This window comes from Bubalus kerabau, chromosome 19 (genome assembly GCF_029407905.1).
Source record: "Bubalus kerabau isolate K-KA32 ecotype Philippines breed swamp buffalo chromosome 19, PCC_UOA_SB_1v2, whole genome shotgun sequence".
NCBI lineage: Eukaryota > Metazoa > Chordata > Mammalia > Artiodactyla > Bovidae > Bubalus > Bubalus kerabau.
Genome location: NC_073642.1, coordinates 59,766,955 through 59,781,140, shown reverse-complemented (window position 1 = coordinate 59,781,140; position 14,186 = coordinate 59,766,955). Strand labels below are relative to the sequence as shown.

At 48.7% G+C, this 14,186-nt stretch overlaps 1 protein-coding gene across 1 annotated transcript; it reads left to right on the top strand.

Moving 5' to 3' along the window:
- The first annotated feature begins 1,918 nt into the window (after positions 1-1,918).
- Positions 1,919-11,332, top strand: LOC129634358 (serpin A12-like). The gene is made up of 4 exons (XM_055556529.1): positions 1,919-2,552; positions 4,211-4,481; positions 8,210-8,357; positions 10,997-11,332. Exons 1-4 carry the CDS (start codon positions 1,919-1,921, stop codon positions 11,186-11,188), a joined length of 1,245 nt encoding a protein of 414 aa, XP_055412504.1. The 3' UTR covers positions 11,189-11,332.
- Positions 11,333-14,186: the final 2,854 nt, after the last annotated feature.

Genomic DNA, 14,186 nt, shown 5'->3' with positions numbered 1-14,186 from the left:
CACCCAGGCTCAGAGAGGGGAAGGCGCTTCCTCAGTGTCACACACATCAGAGTCAAGACTCTTGTCTGCCCGGTAGTCCCAACATTTGAGATAAAACAAAACTTGCATTTGCTAGGATTCTTTCGCCTTGGGGTAACTGACCACATATCGCGCACTGGCATCATGGAAAGTCTTAGGGTACAGTGGGCTCCAGGTGAGCTTACTCTGGGACCCCAACCTCAGTTTCTCAGCAAAGCCCTTGTAGGCACCCTATTTATGTTCTGGGTTTGCCCTGGCGTCATTCCCCTCATGGGACTAAGGGCTATGGTAGTCCCTGGGTCTACATCTCCCTGGTCAGGACATCCAGAGGAAGAGAGAGGAAAACAGCACCCCGACATTCCAGCAAAGAACCCTGAGATACCCCCTCACTGGATCACTTAAGTCCTCTGTCCCTCTCTAAAAACTAACAAGAGAAACTCTCTGTGCGCTGACTGGATTTGGCCCGGCTCAGGCCCCGGTCAGCAGTAGAAGAGTGGAGGTTACCTGCCCCATTCAGGGCTATCCTTAGAGCTGGGGTTGGGGCCTGTCCCTGAGGAACTTGACCTGCCCAAGGGAAGGGTGGATATCTGGAAAAAAGTTTCCTTCGGAAGACAGAAAGGGATCATGGCAAGCAAAGGCAGTATCTAATAGAATTTTCAGACGCAGGGTCCCAAGCTTCCTGAAGACTCATGTCTGCTGTGAAGATGGCTGTATCCACAGGACCTGGGCATAGAGGGTTTGGGGGCATGAAAAAAGTGAGGATATGGGGCTCTCCTAGGTGAGGCCTTGTGCTGCTGCTGCTGCTGCTGCTAAGTTGCTTCAGTCGTGTCTGACTCTGTGCGACCCCATAGATGGCAGCCCACCAGACTCCCCTGTCCCTGGGATTCTCCAGGCAAGAAAACTGGAGTGGGTTGCCATTTCCTTCTCCAATGCATGAAAGTGAAAAGTCAAAGTGAAGTCGCTCAGTCGTGTCCAACTCCCAGTGACCCCATGGACTGCAGCCTACCAGGCTCCTCTGTCCATGGGTCGCTCTTCATTTATTCTCTCTTTCAGTCAATTGAAAGGAGCCTAACTGGTGCACATCCCTGGGGCTGGTGATGCTGTGAGCATTGGCTGCTACCAGCTCACAGCTCCCCTCTCCTCTCTAGGAAACTTTAGCTCTGGTTGTAAGGAAAAATAAACCAACTCAAGCCAGCCAGCTCTAAAAGGGATATTCATTTGCTCTTATAATTGGAAAAATGAAAGTGGGTGGGCTGCAGGTAAAGGTCAATCCAGGAACTTCAAAGATGTCACCAAATACATATTCTCCTTTCTTTCCTTCCGTCTGTCTTTCCCTCTCTCTCTCTGTCTCTCTCTCACCTTTCCTTCTATATGTGGATGTCTTGTTCACATTCAGGTCCCAGGTTTTAACATTAAGCCAGTTACCCCAGAGATAAAATGGACTTTGCATTCTCAAAGAAAGACACTGATTGGTCCGACTTTTGTCCCCTTCTCATTCCTTAAGTACTTGGTGGCAGGGGGATGGAGTACTATGATGACTTAGCTTGGGTCAGATGCCCACACCATGGATTATTCTTACTGTGATCCAGTGTAGAGAAGGAAGCAGTTCCTTAAAGGAATTGAGATCCTGTTACTATAAGACAGGGGAAGGGGTAAGCAAGAGCTATCCTCTACACTCAGACTTCTTATTCATGTTGTCATTTCTAGTCTCCTCGGTGATTGCAAAGACGCTGTAATGGTTGTCAAAGCATTTCTGAACTGCTATGCCCAGTACACGCTGGTCACAGTATCACTTCTTTCATTGGTCTTCCTTGTGGATAAGACAGGGGTAATGGAGTTCTTTTGTTCTCTTTTCTGCTAACCTTGGGTCTACTACTCAACAGGACAAGCTCCAAGAAAAATGAACCCCTTGCTGGGCCTGGGCCTGCTTCTGGCTGGCTTCCTCACTGTGGAAGGTCTTCTGAAGTCCAACTTCTCTCCAGAGAATGATGAAGCTGTGAGTCAGGGCCAAGTAGAGAAGGGAAAGGGGACAGCTCAGGAGCTTGCAAAGCGAAACGCAGACTTTGGACTCAAGCTGTTTAAGAAACTGTCCTTCAGCAGCCCTGACAATAACATCTTATTCTCCCCCTGGAGCATCTCTATGGCCTTCTCCATGCTGTCTCTGGGTGCCCAGGACTCCACCCTGGCTGAGATCAAGGAGGGCTTCAACTTCAGGAACATCCCTGAGAAAGACCTCCATGAAGCCTTCCATTACCTCATCCACAGGCTGAATCAGAGGAACCAGAACCAAAAGCTGGGGCTCGGGAATGCCTTGTTTATTGACCAGAAGGTAAAGCCCCAGCAGAAGTTTCTGACAGAAGTCAGGAATATGTACAAGGCAGACACCATCCCCACCAACTTCCGGAACTCAGAAAATGCTCAGAAGCAGATCAATAACTATGTCAGTCAGAAAACCCAGGGGAAAATCAACAACCTAGTCAAGAATATAGACCCTGGCACTGTGATGCTTCTTATCAACTATATTTTCTTTCGAGGTAAGGCTTAGGGTATGTTGGCATGTAGACTTGAGTCAAATTCAATGGTTGTCCATTTACTTGCTCTGTGACCCTGAAGTCACATGTAATTGCTCTCTTTGAATCCTACTTCTCCTGTCTGAAAAAGGAGTACCTTGATACATAGCTGATAGGGTGGTTATTAGGATTCAAAGTGAAAATGAATGATAAATGAATGCCTCATATGTGCGTTTTTATGATTACTGATTATCCTAAGACAACATTGGTTGTAGAGGTTGAAGTGTCATCCTTTTCCCCATTTCTTAGATCAGGAAAGTGAAATTCAGAGCGAGATTAATTAGTTTACTCAAAGCTACAAAGCCAGCTAATAAAAGTCAGGAGTAGAATCCACTTCTCTTGACCTGATGGCTATGCTTTCCATCACTCCAAGTAGATGCCCAGGACGGTGACCGTGTTGATGATCACACTGTGACCATGATCACATTGGTAGGTGCCTTGGTCTTCTCACCACATGTTATAGACTCCCCAAGTCTGAGGGTGAGGTATTGAAAAAGAAGATGAAAGTATATTCCCTAATTCAAGCTGCATCTACCACACTATACACACCCAGTCACAGCACACACACACAAATGTTGGCCAACATAGGTGAGAATGAGAAGCCAACATCCCCAGGACCAGGCAAGGCTGTTGGGGCTGTCAACAACATGATCCTGAATATGGAAGTTCAGCTCTCCCAAAATCCACAAAGAGATTGATGGTTATGGGGTAAAACAGGAGTGATAATGGTAGACTGTCCAAAGCAGGGAAGAAAGGAAAATTAGGAATTTCCCAAAGTCCCTACATCCTCTATACGACAGCAAGAACCATAGCAACAGTGATGTGACGATGCCTAGCATCCACTCAAAACTTACCTACCCGCAGTCACTGAGCTGTGATGCCTTTCCCCACCAAGTCTCACAGCAGCCCTGTGAGATTCCCATCAATACCCCCAGCTGGCAAACAAGGACACTGAAACCCAGGGAGGTTGAGACACTTGACCAAGGTTTTCCTTCTAGAGCAATAAAGCCAGACATTTGAGCTTGGGGAGTTGGACCTAAGGGCCTTATATTGGGGGCTCTGAGGGTAGCAAGTGAAAAGACCCAGGTCTGAGTTTATGCCATCAGAGAGGTCTCAGGGTCAACAATAGAGAATCAAAATGCCCAGTTTTAAGAGTTCACTGCACTTCAGCATGCTCCCAAGGGCAGTCTATTAGTTTAGTTTTCTTAGTCCTACATGAGAGTGGCTTCTCCAGGGCTGACTTGGAGTAGACATGAGAATTTTCACTCAGACCCAAATAGCCCCCACTAAGTGTGATCCAGGGTCTGCTTCTGTAACAGAATCCACAGGCTTTCTCAGCCTCAGGAGCCTTGAGGCTTGGGGCAGTCTGAAGTTCCCCTCTTAGTCAGCAGCCCTGGTCTTGGCTTTACTGGAATAAATGATAACTGGGACCAAGCTCACATCCCCTGAGGTGTTCAGGGCATGGCATGAGGCCAAGGATTCCTGTGCACCCGCTCTGATACACCAGAGCAACCAAACTCCTTCTTTAAGTCCGTGGGGACAGAGACCCCATGGTTAACTGGATCCAGTAGCCCCTTCTCCCTCAGGACACTTACGTCACTCTGTTATTCTTCCATCTTAAGCCAGGTGGCAACATGAGTTTGACCCAAAGGAAACAAAAGAGGAAGATTTCATTCTGGACAGAAACAGGACCGTGAAGGTGCCCATGATGTTCCATGTGGGCATGTATAAAGTGGGGCATGACGACCAGCTTTCCTGCACCATCCTGGAAATGCCTTACCAGAGCAACTTCACGGCCATCTTTGTTCTTCCTGAGGAGGGCAGAATGAAGCAAGTGGAGCAAGCCCTGGGGCCGGACACTTTTGCCAGATGGAAGAAGTTACTCGTACGAAGGTAAGGAGGGTGCCTGACATATGCAGTACCTTCCATCTTCCTCCCTCTCCTCCATTGTCTTTGCTTCTTCTTTCTCAGATTCATTGAGCTCTTACCCCATGGATAAGCCCATTCTGGGCTCCATGATGAATTTATATTTTGGTAGGAGGTACGCTAGAGAACAAGTCATAGAAATGTAGATGCTTAAACATTGTAAGAGTGCAGAGGATGAAGCAACTTGGTGGGCAGTGGTGATCAGGGAGGGCTTCATGGAGTAGGTGGCATTGGTGCCACATCTTCAAGGCTGAATAGCAGTACATATGGAAGGATGAGGAGAGACAGAATCCTAGGCAGAAGGAGGAGAAACCCTAGGTGAGGTGTCCTAGGTGAGGACAAGCCCAAGTGGGGTGTCAAAGGGAGCTGTGAGTTGTACATTGTACATAGGATGTTTTCAACCGTGGTGTCATAATGAAACCAGTGAAGGATGAGCCAAGTAAGTTGTATTAATAATAGTTGAGGGACTGAAGTCACTAAATACTTTTATTTTCAAACATAAAATTAGAACAGATTTAAGGTAAGCCTCCAGAATCTCACCCAGGCATGAGCCTACTGACATCTTTTCTTGGGAAGGATGAGAGCTAAAATTAAGAACTGAGGAGTTGACATCAGTGTAGACCTGCAAGGCGCCTTGAAGGCTTCTGGGCTAGGACAGGGTCTGTGGCAGCCAGGAGACATGGTGATATTACCAAAACTGGAGGTCTTGCTGCTCACTCCTCGAAAGCCAATAAAGAGGCAAATTGATGGGAAGGAAAGTTTACTTTACTTTGGATTTCAGCAGTGGGGCAGGGAATGGGAGGAAGGGCAGACTGCTGTCTAAAGGCCGATTGACAATCAGTGACCAAGAGCTTTTATAGAAGGAGGGAGGGGCTCCATGCAGAAACCTCTGGCAGTCATGTTGAAATTGGTCATCAGTGGTCTGATCATCATCTTGATTGTTTTAAGTCTTCAGATCCAGGGTTGGTTTGTTCCCTTTTCTTTGAGGCCAGTTCTCAGAACTGTGACCACTTATGTCATGGCTATCGTCTGATCATCATGTAGCTAACTGCTTCTACCTGGTAGTATTGTCAGTATCTACAAGACAGCTCAAAGGATATGGTTCAGAATAGTATCTGAACCCTTGAGGAGGAACTAAAAGTCCTTGACCTTGCTTGATAATTAAACTATTATTATTTGGTCTCATTTGACTGCCTTCCTTTGTTTCTGCCTTTTTCTCACTTCTCTGATTAAACTTATTCTTTGGCTAAAGTTTTCCCACAGACAAAAAGCAGGTGGAGGACATGCAAGGAAGAGACCACAGGGCCCTGCTCCATTTCAGTGGGTCTATGAGATGGAAAGGGGAACTTCCACTTCGGTAGAAACAATGTCAGGATATCCTTCTCCTTGGTCCTTTTGTTCTCTCTTCCACCTTGGCTCCACCATAATTCTCCATCCAAAAGGCTTTTTCTGAGAACCTCTGCCACGCCCAACGTGCTGTCAGGAGTGGCGGAGGGTTCTAAGAGAGGCAGAGATGATGCTAGGACTGAGCTGGGCTGTCCATGAGTGTTAAGTGAACCAACAGAGTTTCCTTCACATGGGAACAAGTCTTTGGAGAAATTGAAGAACACATCTTAGATATCCAGATTTAGCTGCCAGCTCATGGGAGAGAAATTCTATTTCTGAACGATAAAGTATAACTCTACTATGACTCCCCATTTCATTCAGAAAAAAAAAAATAATAATAACCACACACACACACACAAAAAAAACTTGCCGGACTCCTCTGCCCCCTTGAAAGCTTGCTCAGACTTTCCCTTTACTCCAGCATTCCTGATCCCCAAGTCAATCTGTGTATTTTTCCCATGGCATTTACTGAGACTCCCAGTCCATGTATCTACTCTTTGTCTCCCTTTGTTGTGATGGTTTTATTGTCTTTCTTCCCTAGTAGAGCACAAGTTCAAGAGCATGGATTTTTGCCTGTTCTAAATGCATCTAAGCATGTAGAACAGAGCCTGGTATACAGTAGGCACTAAATAAGCTTGTGTCAAATGAACAGATAAGTGGAAAGGTAAGTTTGAGAGTCATTGGGCCTATTCTGGGTGTTAAAATCCAAGGTGCAGAATGAAATCCCCCAAGAGGGAAAAAAGATAGAACAGATGATGGGGTAAAAAAAAAAAAAAAAAAAAGAAAGGAGGACCCGGTGGGAGGCAGGTTGGGAGCACTTCAATGGTGAGCGACGGCGAGGAGGTAGAGCCAGCAAAGGATGAGAGAAGGAGCACCCAGGGATGGAGGGGAGGGCAGAGGGCACGGATCTGGGTGGGAATGCTTCAGAATGGATTGACTATCAGGTGCCACTTCCTGATTTTTGGCCTCTGGCTCTAACAAGCCAAGGTCAGTGGCCGCTCTGGAAAATGGTTTGAGCCAATAATGGAAGTGGGCTCCCTAGTGGCTCAGTGGTAAAGAATCTGCCTGCCAGCACAGGAGCCGCGGATTCGATCCCTGGGTCCAGACAATCCCGTAAAGAAGGAAATGGCAACCCAATCCAGTATTCTTGCCTGGGAAATCCCACGGACAGAGGAACCTGGGGGGCTACAGTCCATGGGGTCGCAAAAGAGTCGGATACTACTCAGCAACTGAACGACAACAGCAACAAATAATGGGAGGACAAGTTTTGTTTTTTGTTTTTTTCTCTCTGCTCTGAAAGAAAGACGTGGCCTGGAAGCTGGAGACGTGACTAGAGGCCAAGGGAATTGATTTTGCTTTTGAACTGAGGACAAGGGTCGTTAGAGCCTGCAATCTGCCCCTGAGGGCGGTCCAGTAGAAGCCATTTATGGACTGTGCAGGAGGCAAAGAAAACATAGGCAGGAATGAGGTCCTTGGAGAGGCAGAGAGAAATGGGGTCCGTGACCCCGTGGACAGGAACCCAGGTTCCACAGGGGCCTCAGCACGGCTGACCCCAGGGCAGGGACGCCAACCCAGGTCCCGACCACAGAGAATCTGAAGTGGCTCATTCAAGGCTGAGAGGATGAACACTTGCTCTCTGACTGCTGAGCCTCCAATGCGCAAGATGCGTGCACTTGAGCCCCTTCTGGTCTGTGGTTGTCATGGTCACCGTCCTCATTTTCATACAAATGGCTTAAATCGGTGACGTCATCTAATCCCAACCACAGAGCTCCTGGAAGGCAGAGTAGATCTGAACTCAGTTCTGCCAGCTTCCCATCTCAGGGCCTTGCTACCTCTAGCACCAGATTGCTGGGATCAGCTCAGCGCATGGGTGTGGCTGAGGCTATAGTGGAGAGACCCTCCATGGCTGCCCTGAAGGGGTCCTGAGACAGGCGGGCTCGGGGACATTGCTGTGGATGAGGGCTCGGGTAGTTTGATAGAAAAATAAGAACACAAGTCAGAGAGCCTGGATATTTTAACAACCCATCCCAGGAGACTTCTTTGGTGGTCCTGTGGTTAAGGCTGAGCTCCTGATGTAGGAGGCCCCAGTTCAATCCCTGGTCAGGGAAGTAGACCCCACCCGGCACAACTAAATTTTCTTTTTTTTTTTTTTTCAGTCCAGGCTTAAGGAGTCTCTCTTTATTCTGTGGATAGAGAGAAATTCTGAGACCTCAGGGGCTGGGAGGCCAGATGCCTCATCACCATCCTAAAGCCTGCCTGGAAAAACGGCAGGGCCCCGCCGTTCACCTTTGTCACTTTCTCCTCCCTAGGGTGGCAGATGTGTTTCTGCCCAGGTTGACCATCACCAGTAACTACAACCTGAAGAAGATGCTTTCCCACCTGGGCATCAGCAAAATCTTTGAGGAACACGGTGATCTCACCAGGATCTCCCCTCATCGGAACCTGAAAGTGGGGGAGGTAAGCCTGCCTGGCCGGGACGCGGCCCTCCTCCAGCTCAGGGAGCCTCTGTACCGCCCCGGGCCAGACACACTATCACAGCAGCTGCACGAGCCAAGAGTGCCCCCACCAGTCAGGCCAAGCCTGACTGCCCCGAACCACCTATCAGTTCAGTTCAGTTCAGTTCAGTCGCTCAGTCGTGTCCGACTCTTTGCGACCCCATGAGTCACAGCACGCCAGGCCTCCCTGTCCATCCTGGGCACATCACGTACCCTCCCAAGCCTCATGTTTCTAGTCTTCAAAATCAGACCTGTCGATCTCCTAGTCCTACTTTGGAAGTTGGTTCAGTGCAACAGTGGATGGAGGCTTGGAGCAGTCGTCAGGCCTAGAAGTGACGCAGGCTTGTGAGGAGTAAGTTGTGAACATTTTTCTACATAATGTAGAGATAAGCAAGCTAAGGACCCCTTGGTCTCCAGCAAGGCTGAGCCTCTGCCTTCTGGTGACAGTCAGAAGGACCAGATGGTAGGTGGAGGCGCCCAGATGTGGCAGACAGACGGCAATACACCAGGGACTGCCCTGGTGGTCCAGTGGTTAAGACTTCGCCTTCCAATGCAGGGGGTTAGGGTTCAGTCCCTGGTTGGGGGATCTAAGATCTCGCATGCCTCATGACCCTAGAAACCAAAACATACACCAGAAGCAATGTTGTAACAAATTCAGTAAACGCTTTAAAAATGGTCCACGTTTAAAAAAAAAATCTTTAATTAATAAAACACAGGACATCAGCGAAATTCAAATTTCATATAAGTGATGAATGAATGTTTTTTGTATAGCCTAAATATTGCATGGGATATACTTATGCTGAAAATTTCATCATTTATCTGAAATTCAAATTTAACTGGAAATTCAAATTTATCCGTACTTTATCTGGCAATCGTACTTTGAGGTTCAAAGGGCACTGAGATCGGGGAAGATTTCAGCAAGCAGAGACAGGTGGGAGGAAGATCTTCCAGGAGGAAAGCACCCCAGCCTGAGGCTGGGAGGTGAGAAGGCGTGGAGTCTAGGGGCTGGAGTTGACAGCTGGGATTCTACGTGTAGACATCAACTATTGACTTGCCAGTAAAATTATTAGCATTCTGTAGAACAGAGTGAGATGACGCTAGTGGTAAAGAACCCACCTGCCAATGCAGGAGATGTAAGAGACTCGGGTTCTATTCCTGAGTTAGGAAGATCCCCTGGAGGAGGGCCTGGCAACCCACTCCAGTGTTCTTTCCTGGAGAATTCCATGGACAGAGGAGCCTGGCGGGCTACAGTCCATGGGGTCACAAAGAGTTGGACACAACTGAAGGGACTTAGCAGCAGCAGAATGGAGTGAAACGTATCAATATTTAACAGAAGCCCATCAATTTTCCAGTGTCCATTACTTCCTCATGGATGTTGATGCCTTTGGGGTGGATCTGGGGCCTGAGTCATCTCTAACAGCTACCCTGGAATCAGACTCCCTCTTAACATTCCACCAGGAGGATGAAAGGAGTCCAGAGGGGCTGGCTGCTTTGGGCCAGGGGAGCCTTCACCTCCCTCCCATCCAGCTAAAGTTCAGCACAGCCTTTCTGCAATTATTACTATTGATGAATCCCTTCGAGTCTTGGGAAACATAGAAAATCCCACTCCATCTCCCCTCCCAGTAACTGATGCTCTCCTGCATCACTTTTTCTTTCAAGCTGCATCTGCTTGTTGAGTATCCTTAACTGAAGACAGCAGAGCAGCCGTGAGCCCTGGGGTCACTGGCACCAGTCAAGTTACTGGGTGACTCAGGCAGAGGCCTCTTCTTCTCTGAGCCTTGTTGACTTAAAAAATAGTCACAGTCTCCAAGTTGAGAGTTATGTTTTATTCGGTGGGAATTTTTAGGACTGCAAGCCTGGAAGACAGCATCTCAAGTAACCCTGAGAAAACTGTTCAGAGGAGGTAGGGGTGTGGGGCGGGGGGTGAAGGAGTTAGGTTATATAGAAGTTGGTGACAAGGGGCAGGTAGTCTGAACATCAAAAGGTTATTGTTAATTAAGGAAAACCAGAGATTTCAAGTTAAGGAATTTACTGTTTTTCTGTCTGGGAAGATGCAAGAGTCTGGCTTCACTGAAATCATTCCTTTCATATGTATCTCAGCTATCTGGGGCCAGCATCCTGTGATTTGATTTTTCACATCCTTAGTTCCTTGACCATCGTTGGATCCTAGGCATTGTTCTTTCTGAGTGCCCCCCCAGGCTCAGAAAGTCCCATCTGAAGGGCCGGAATAGCTGATGGCTCTGGCATCCTTGTTTATTGATATGGCAGGAAATACTTCATTTCAAGGGTTTCCCTGGTGGTGCTAGTGGTAAAGAACCTGCCTGTCAAAGCAGGAGAAGTAAGAGAAGAGGATTTGATCCTTTGGTTGGGAAGATCCCCCAGAGGAGGGCATGGCAACCTGCTCCAGCACTCTTGCCTGGAGAATCCCATGGACAGGGGAGGCTGGTGGGCTACCACTCATAGGGTCACAAAGAGTCGAACACAACTGAAGTGACTTAGCACGCATGCACGCACTCTGTTCCACAGCCTTTTGCTAGCCTTTGCCCATCCAGGGCCTCCAAGTGTCTTCCCAAGCACTGACCCTACTCCCATTTCCCGCAGGCGGTGCACAAGGCTACCCTGAAGATGGATGAGAAGGGCACAGAGGGAGCCGCGGGCTCCGGAGCGCAGACGCTGCCCATGGAGACACCGATTCGGGTCAAGATAAACCACCGCTTCCTGCTGATGATCTGGGAGACTAAAATGAATAACCTGCTCTTCTTTGGAAAGATTATTAATCCTTCTGGGAGATAAGGCAGAAACCCGACCTCCTGCAGACCCCAGCCATGTCCTGGGGTTGGATGCGTTTTGTCTCCTTGAGACCACAGGGACTTTCTCATCTCATTTCACATTATCCTGAGCTCTCCACACCACCGTCCAAAGAGGCAGCACCACTGGCTTCTGGGCCCCATTTCCCCCCACTTAGCCCCCTCACCGCCCATTCAAATTTCAGGATTAGATGCCCCATCCCCACCCAGTTGATAGTAACCTTCTCCCCCGCCCCTGGTAGGCAGAGGGGTTTTATGATTTAATAAACAACACTCCCAAGATCTGCTGACTGTTGGTGGATAATATGGGGATGCTGTGAGCCAAGGAGAATACCCGCCTGGGGTTCAGAGTGAAGGAGACCTGGGTTCAAATCTCAGAAACAAAGAGTCTATGGGAAAGTCATACGCTCTCCGCACTTATGTTTCCCCATACAACTAGACCAAGACTGAGGACAATGATACTTCTCCAGGGCTCCGAGGAGGCTAGCACACCACTTGAGAAGAGTTAGTTCCCCTTTGTGAGCCCTTGGCTTGGGGTGTTTGGCATGTGAGCTACACAGTTATCCTCTGCACAGGGTCCCCTTGGGAGCTTTGGGCTCAGCCAAGCATGCAGGCAGATGACTAAACAGGAGTGGGGCTGGTCCAGCATTAGGCGGATGAAACCCAGAGTAGCAGTAGCCAGGAGACCCAGCACAAGGTTTGTCTGACTCCAGAGCCGCTGTTTCAGGCACAGCGTGGAGAGCATGAGGTTTGAACCTGTCAGCAAGCTCAGCTGAAGAGTTACTCATTTCGGTTCCCCTGCCCGGAAAGCATGGCTGTGCAGGGTCTGCCTATAACCACTAGAGGGCACCAGTGTTCACAGGACTAAGTATGCCTGTGGGGTTTCTTTAAGCACCTGATTGCTTGGTGAATGCCCAAAGCCAGTGCTGAAGGTGTTTAAGGAGGAAGGGATCCTCACTGGCTTGGCACTAAGAAGTCTGCTGCTGCTGCTGCTGCTGCTGCTGCTGCTGCTAAGTCGCTTCAGTCGTGTCCGACTCTGCGACCCCAGACGGCAGCCCCCAGGCTCCCCCGTCCCTGGGATTCTCCAGGCAAGAACACAGGAGTGGGTTGCCATTTCCTTCTCCAAGAAGTCTGAGCTGGCAGCAATTGCCATCCCCTGGCAATTCGCAGCTCACCATGCCTCTTCTGTCCTGGTTACAGCTACCCTGCCCGCAGCCAGAATGGATATTCGTATGAGAGGTATGGGAAGTGAGGCTCAGAGAGGCGAAGTGACTTCCTGTGTCTTTGTGGTTAGTGACAGGCAGCAAACAGCCGTGCCATCTGGTCTGGGGCGGGAAGAGAGGGGTTCCACATAGACCTGGGGGTCCAGCTAGTCATTGCATTTCTCAGATCCAGTCCCAGGTGAGAGAGCTGCCCTGTCCCATTTGGCATGTGAGTGCACGCACGTGTGTGTGTGTGTGTGTGTGTGTGCGCGCGCGCGCGTGCGTGTGTTCAGTAAGCACCTCCTCCTCTGTCCTGGGCCCTTGCAGGGCCCTGGAGACCCAGCTGCCACACAAGCTGGTAGGGAAGGTAGCTTAGAGAGGGAGAGGACTAGTTTAGGATGTTAAGTGCTAAGATCAGGCAGCACCAGAGTAAGCAGCCTCTGTTTGAGAAGGTGGGAAGGGTGGGAAGGTTGAGATTCTGCACCCAGGACACAGATGTGGGGGCAAAAGCACTCCCGGGAGCACTATGCTGACAATCACCATTTCCCAGGCACCAGCCTGGGGGCTGGGGGGTGGGAGGACACCAGGGCAACACCAGAATCCCCAGGAATTCACTCAGGTCCATGACATGTGCCACTGGGGACATGGGACAAGAGGGTAAGCCATTTAGTAGCTGGGTGACTTGGATATGTCATTTAAAGCCTCTGAGCCTAAGCTCCTCCTCATGTGTTGAAAGTTGCTATCTCCTCTACCAGTCATGCTCATCTCCTGCCCAACGAGCTCCTACTCATCCTCCAATGCCCAATCCATAATAATCGCTTTATGGAATTTTGTCTACCAAGCAGTTGTTCGATAAAATACTCACCTCCCATGCATTGTGATGGCTCCTGGATCTGAATTTCCCCACCGCTGCCACATGGGTTACAATAAATCCTGCCTGAAATGTTGACTCAAGGGGCAGCAACCCGTGGGCTAGTTGTTGATACAAACAGACCTGGCCCCTGCCTTCATGGAGTTAAATCCAATGAAAGAAACAAGCATGAATCAAATAATGACATGACCATGGGCTCTAGTGAACATGATGAAAGCTGGTCACGGGTGCTTTCAGAGTTTGTAACAGGTTGGCCAGACCTCGTCTGGGGACTCAGACACTGAGAACATGACAATTGGGAACAGCTCTGAATGTTGAGAGCATGTCTGTTTTGAATCATAGCTATTAATTAAAACTGCATAAGGGTGTGTTTTTCCTCATATAGTTAATAATATGTAAAACCCTGACTGGTCTTTCAAATATTAATAGAAATGAAGGTTACTCTCTAGTGCTTCATTCATCTTCATTTTAACCAGCTGTATTCTAAATAGGACTGGTGGTGCTGTTCAGTCACTAAGTTGCCTCTGACTCTGTGACCCCATGGACTGCAGTCCTCTTTCCCTGTCTCCCAGAGTTGTTCAAATTCATGTCCATTGAGTCAGTGATGCTACCCAACCATCTCATCCTCTGCCTTCTCCTCCTGCCCTCAATCTTTCCCAGCATCATGGTCTTTTCCAATGAGTTGACTCTTCGCATCAGGTGGCCAAAATATTGGAGCTTTAACTTCACCACCAGTCCTTCCAATGAATATTCAGGGTTGATTTCCTTTAGGATGGACTGGTTTGATCTCCTTGCAGTCCAAGGAACTCTCAAGAGTCTTCTCCAACACCACAGTTCAAAAGCATCAATTCTTCGGCACTCAGCCTTCTTTATGGCCCAAGTCATACAACTGTACATGACTACTGGAAAAA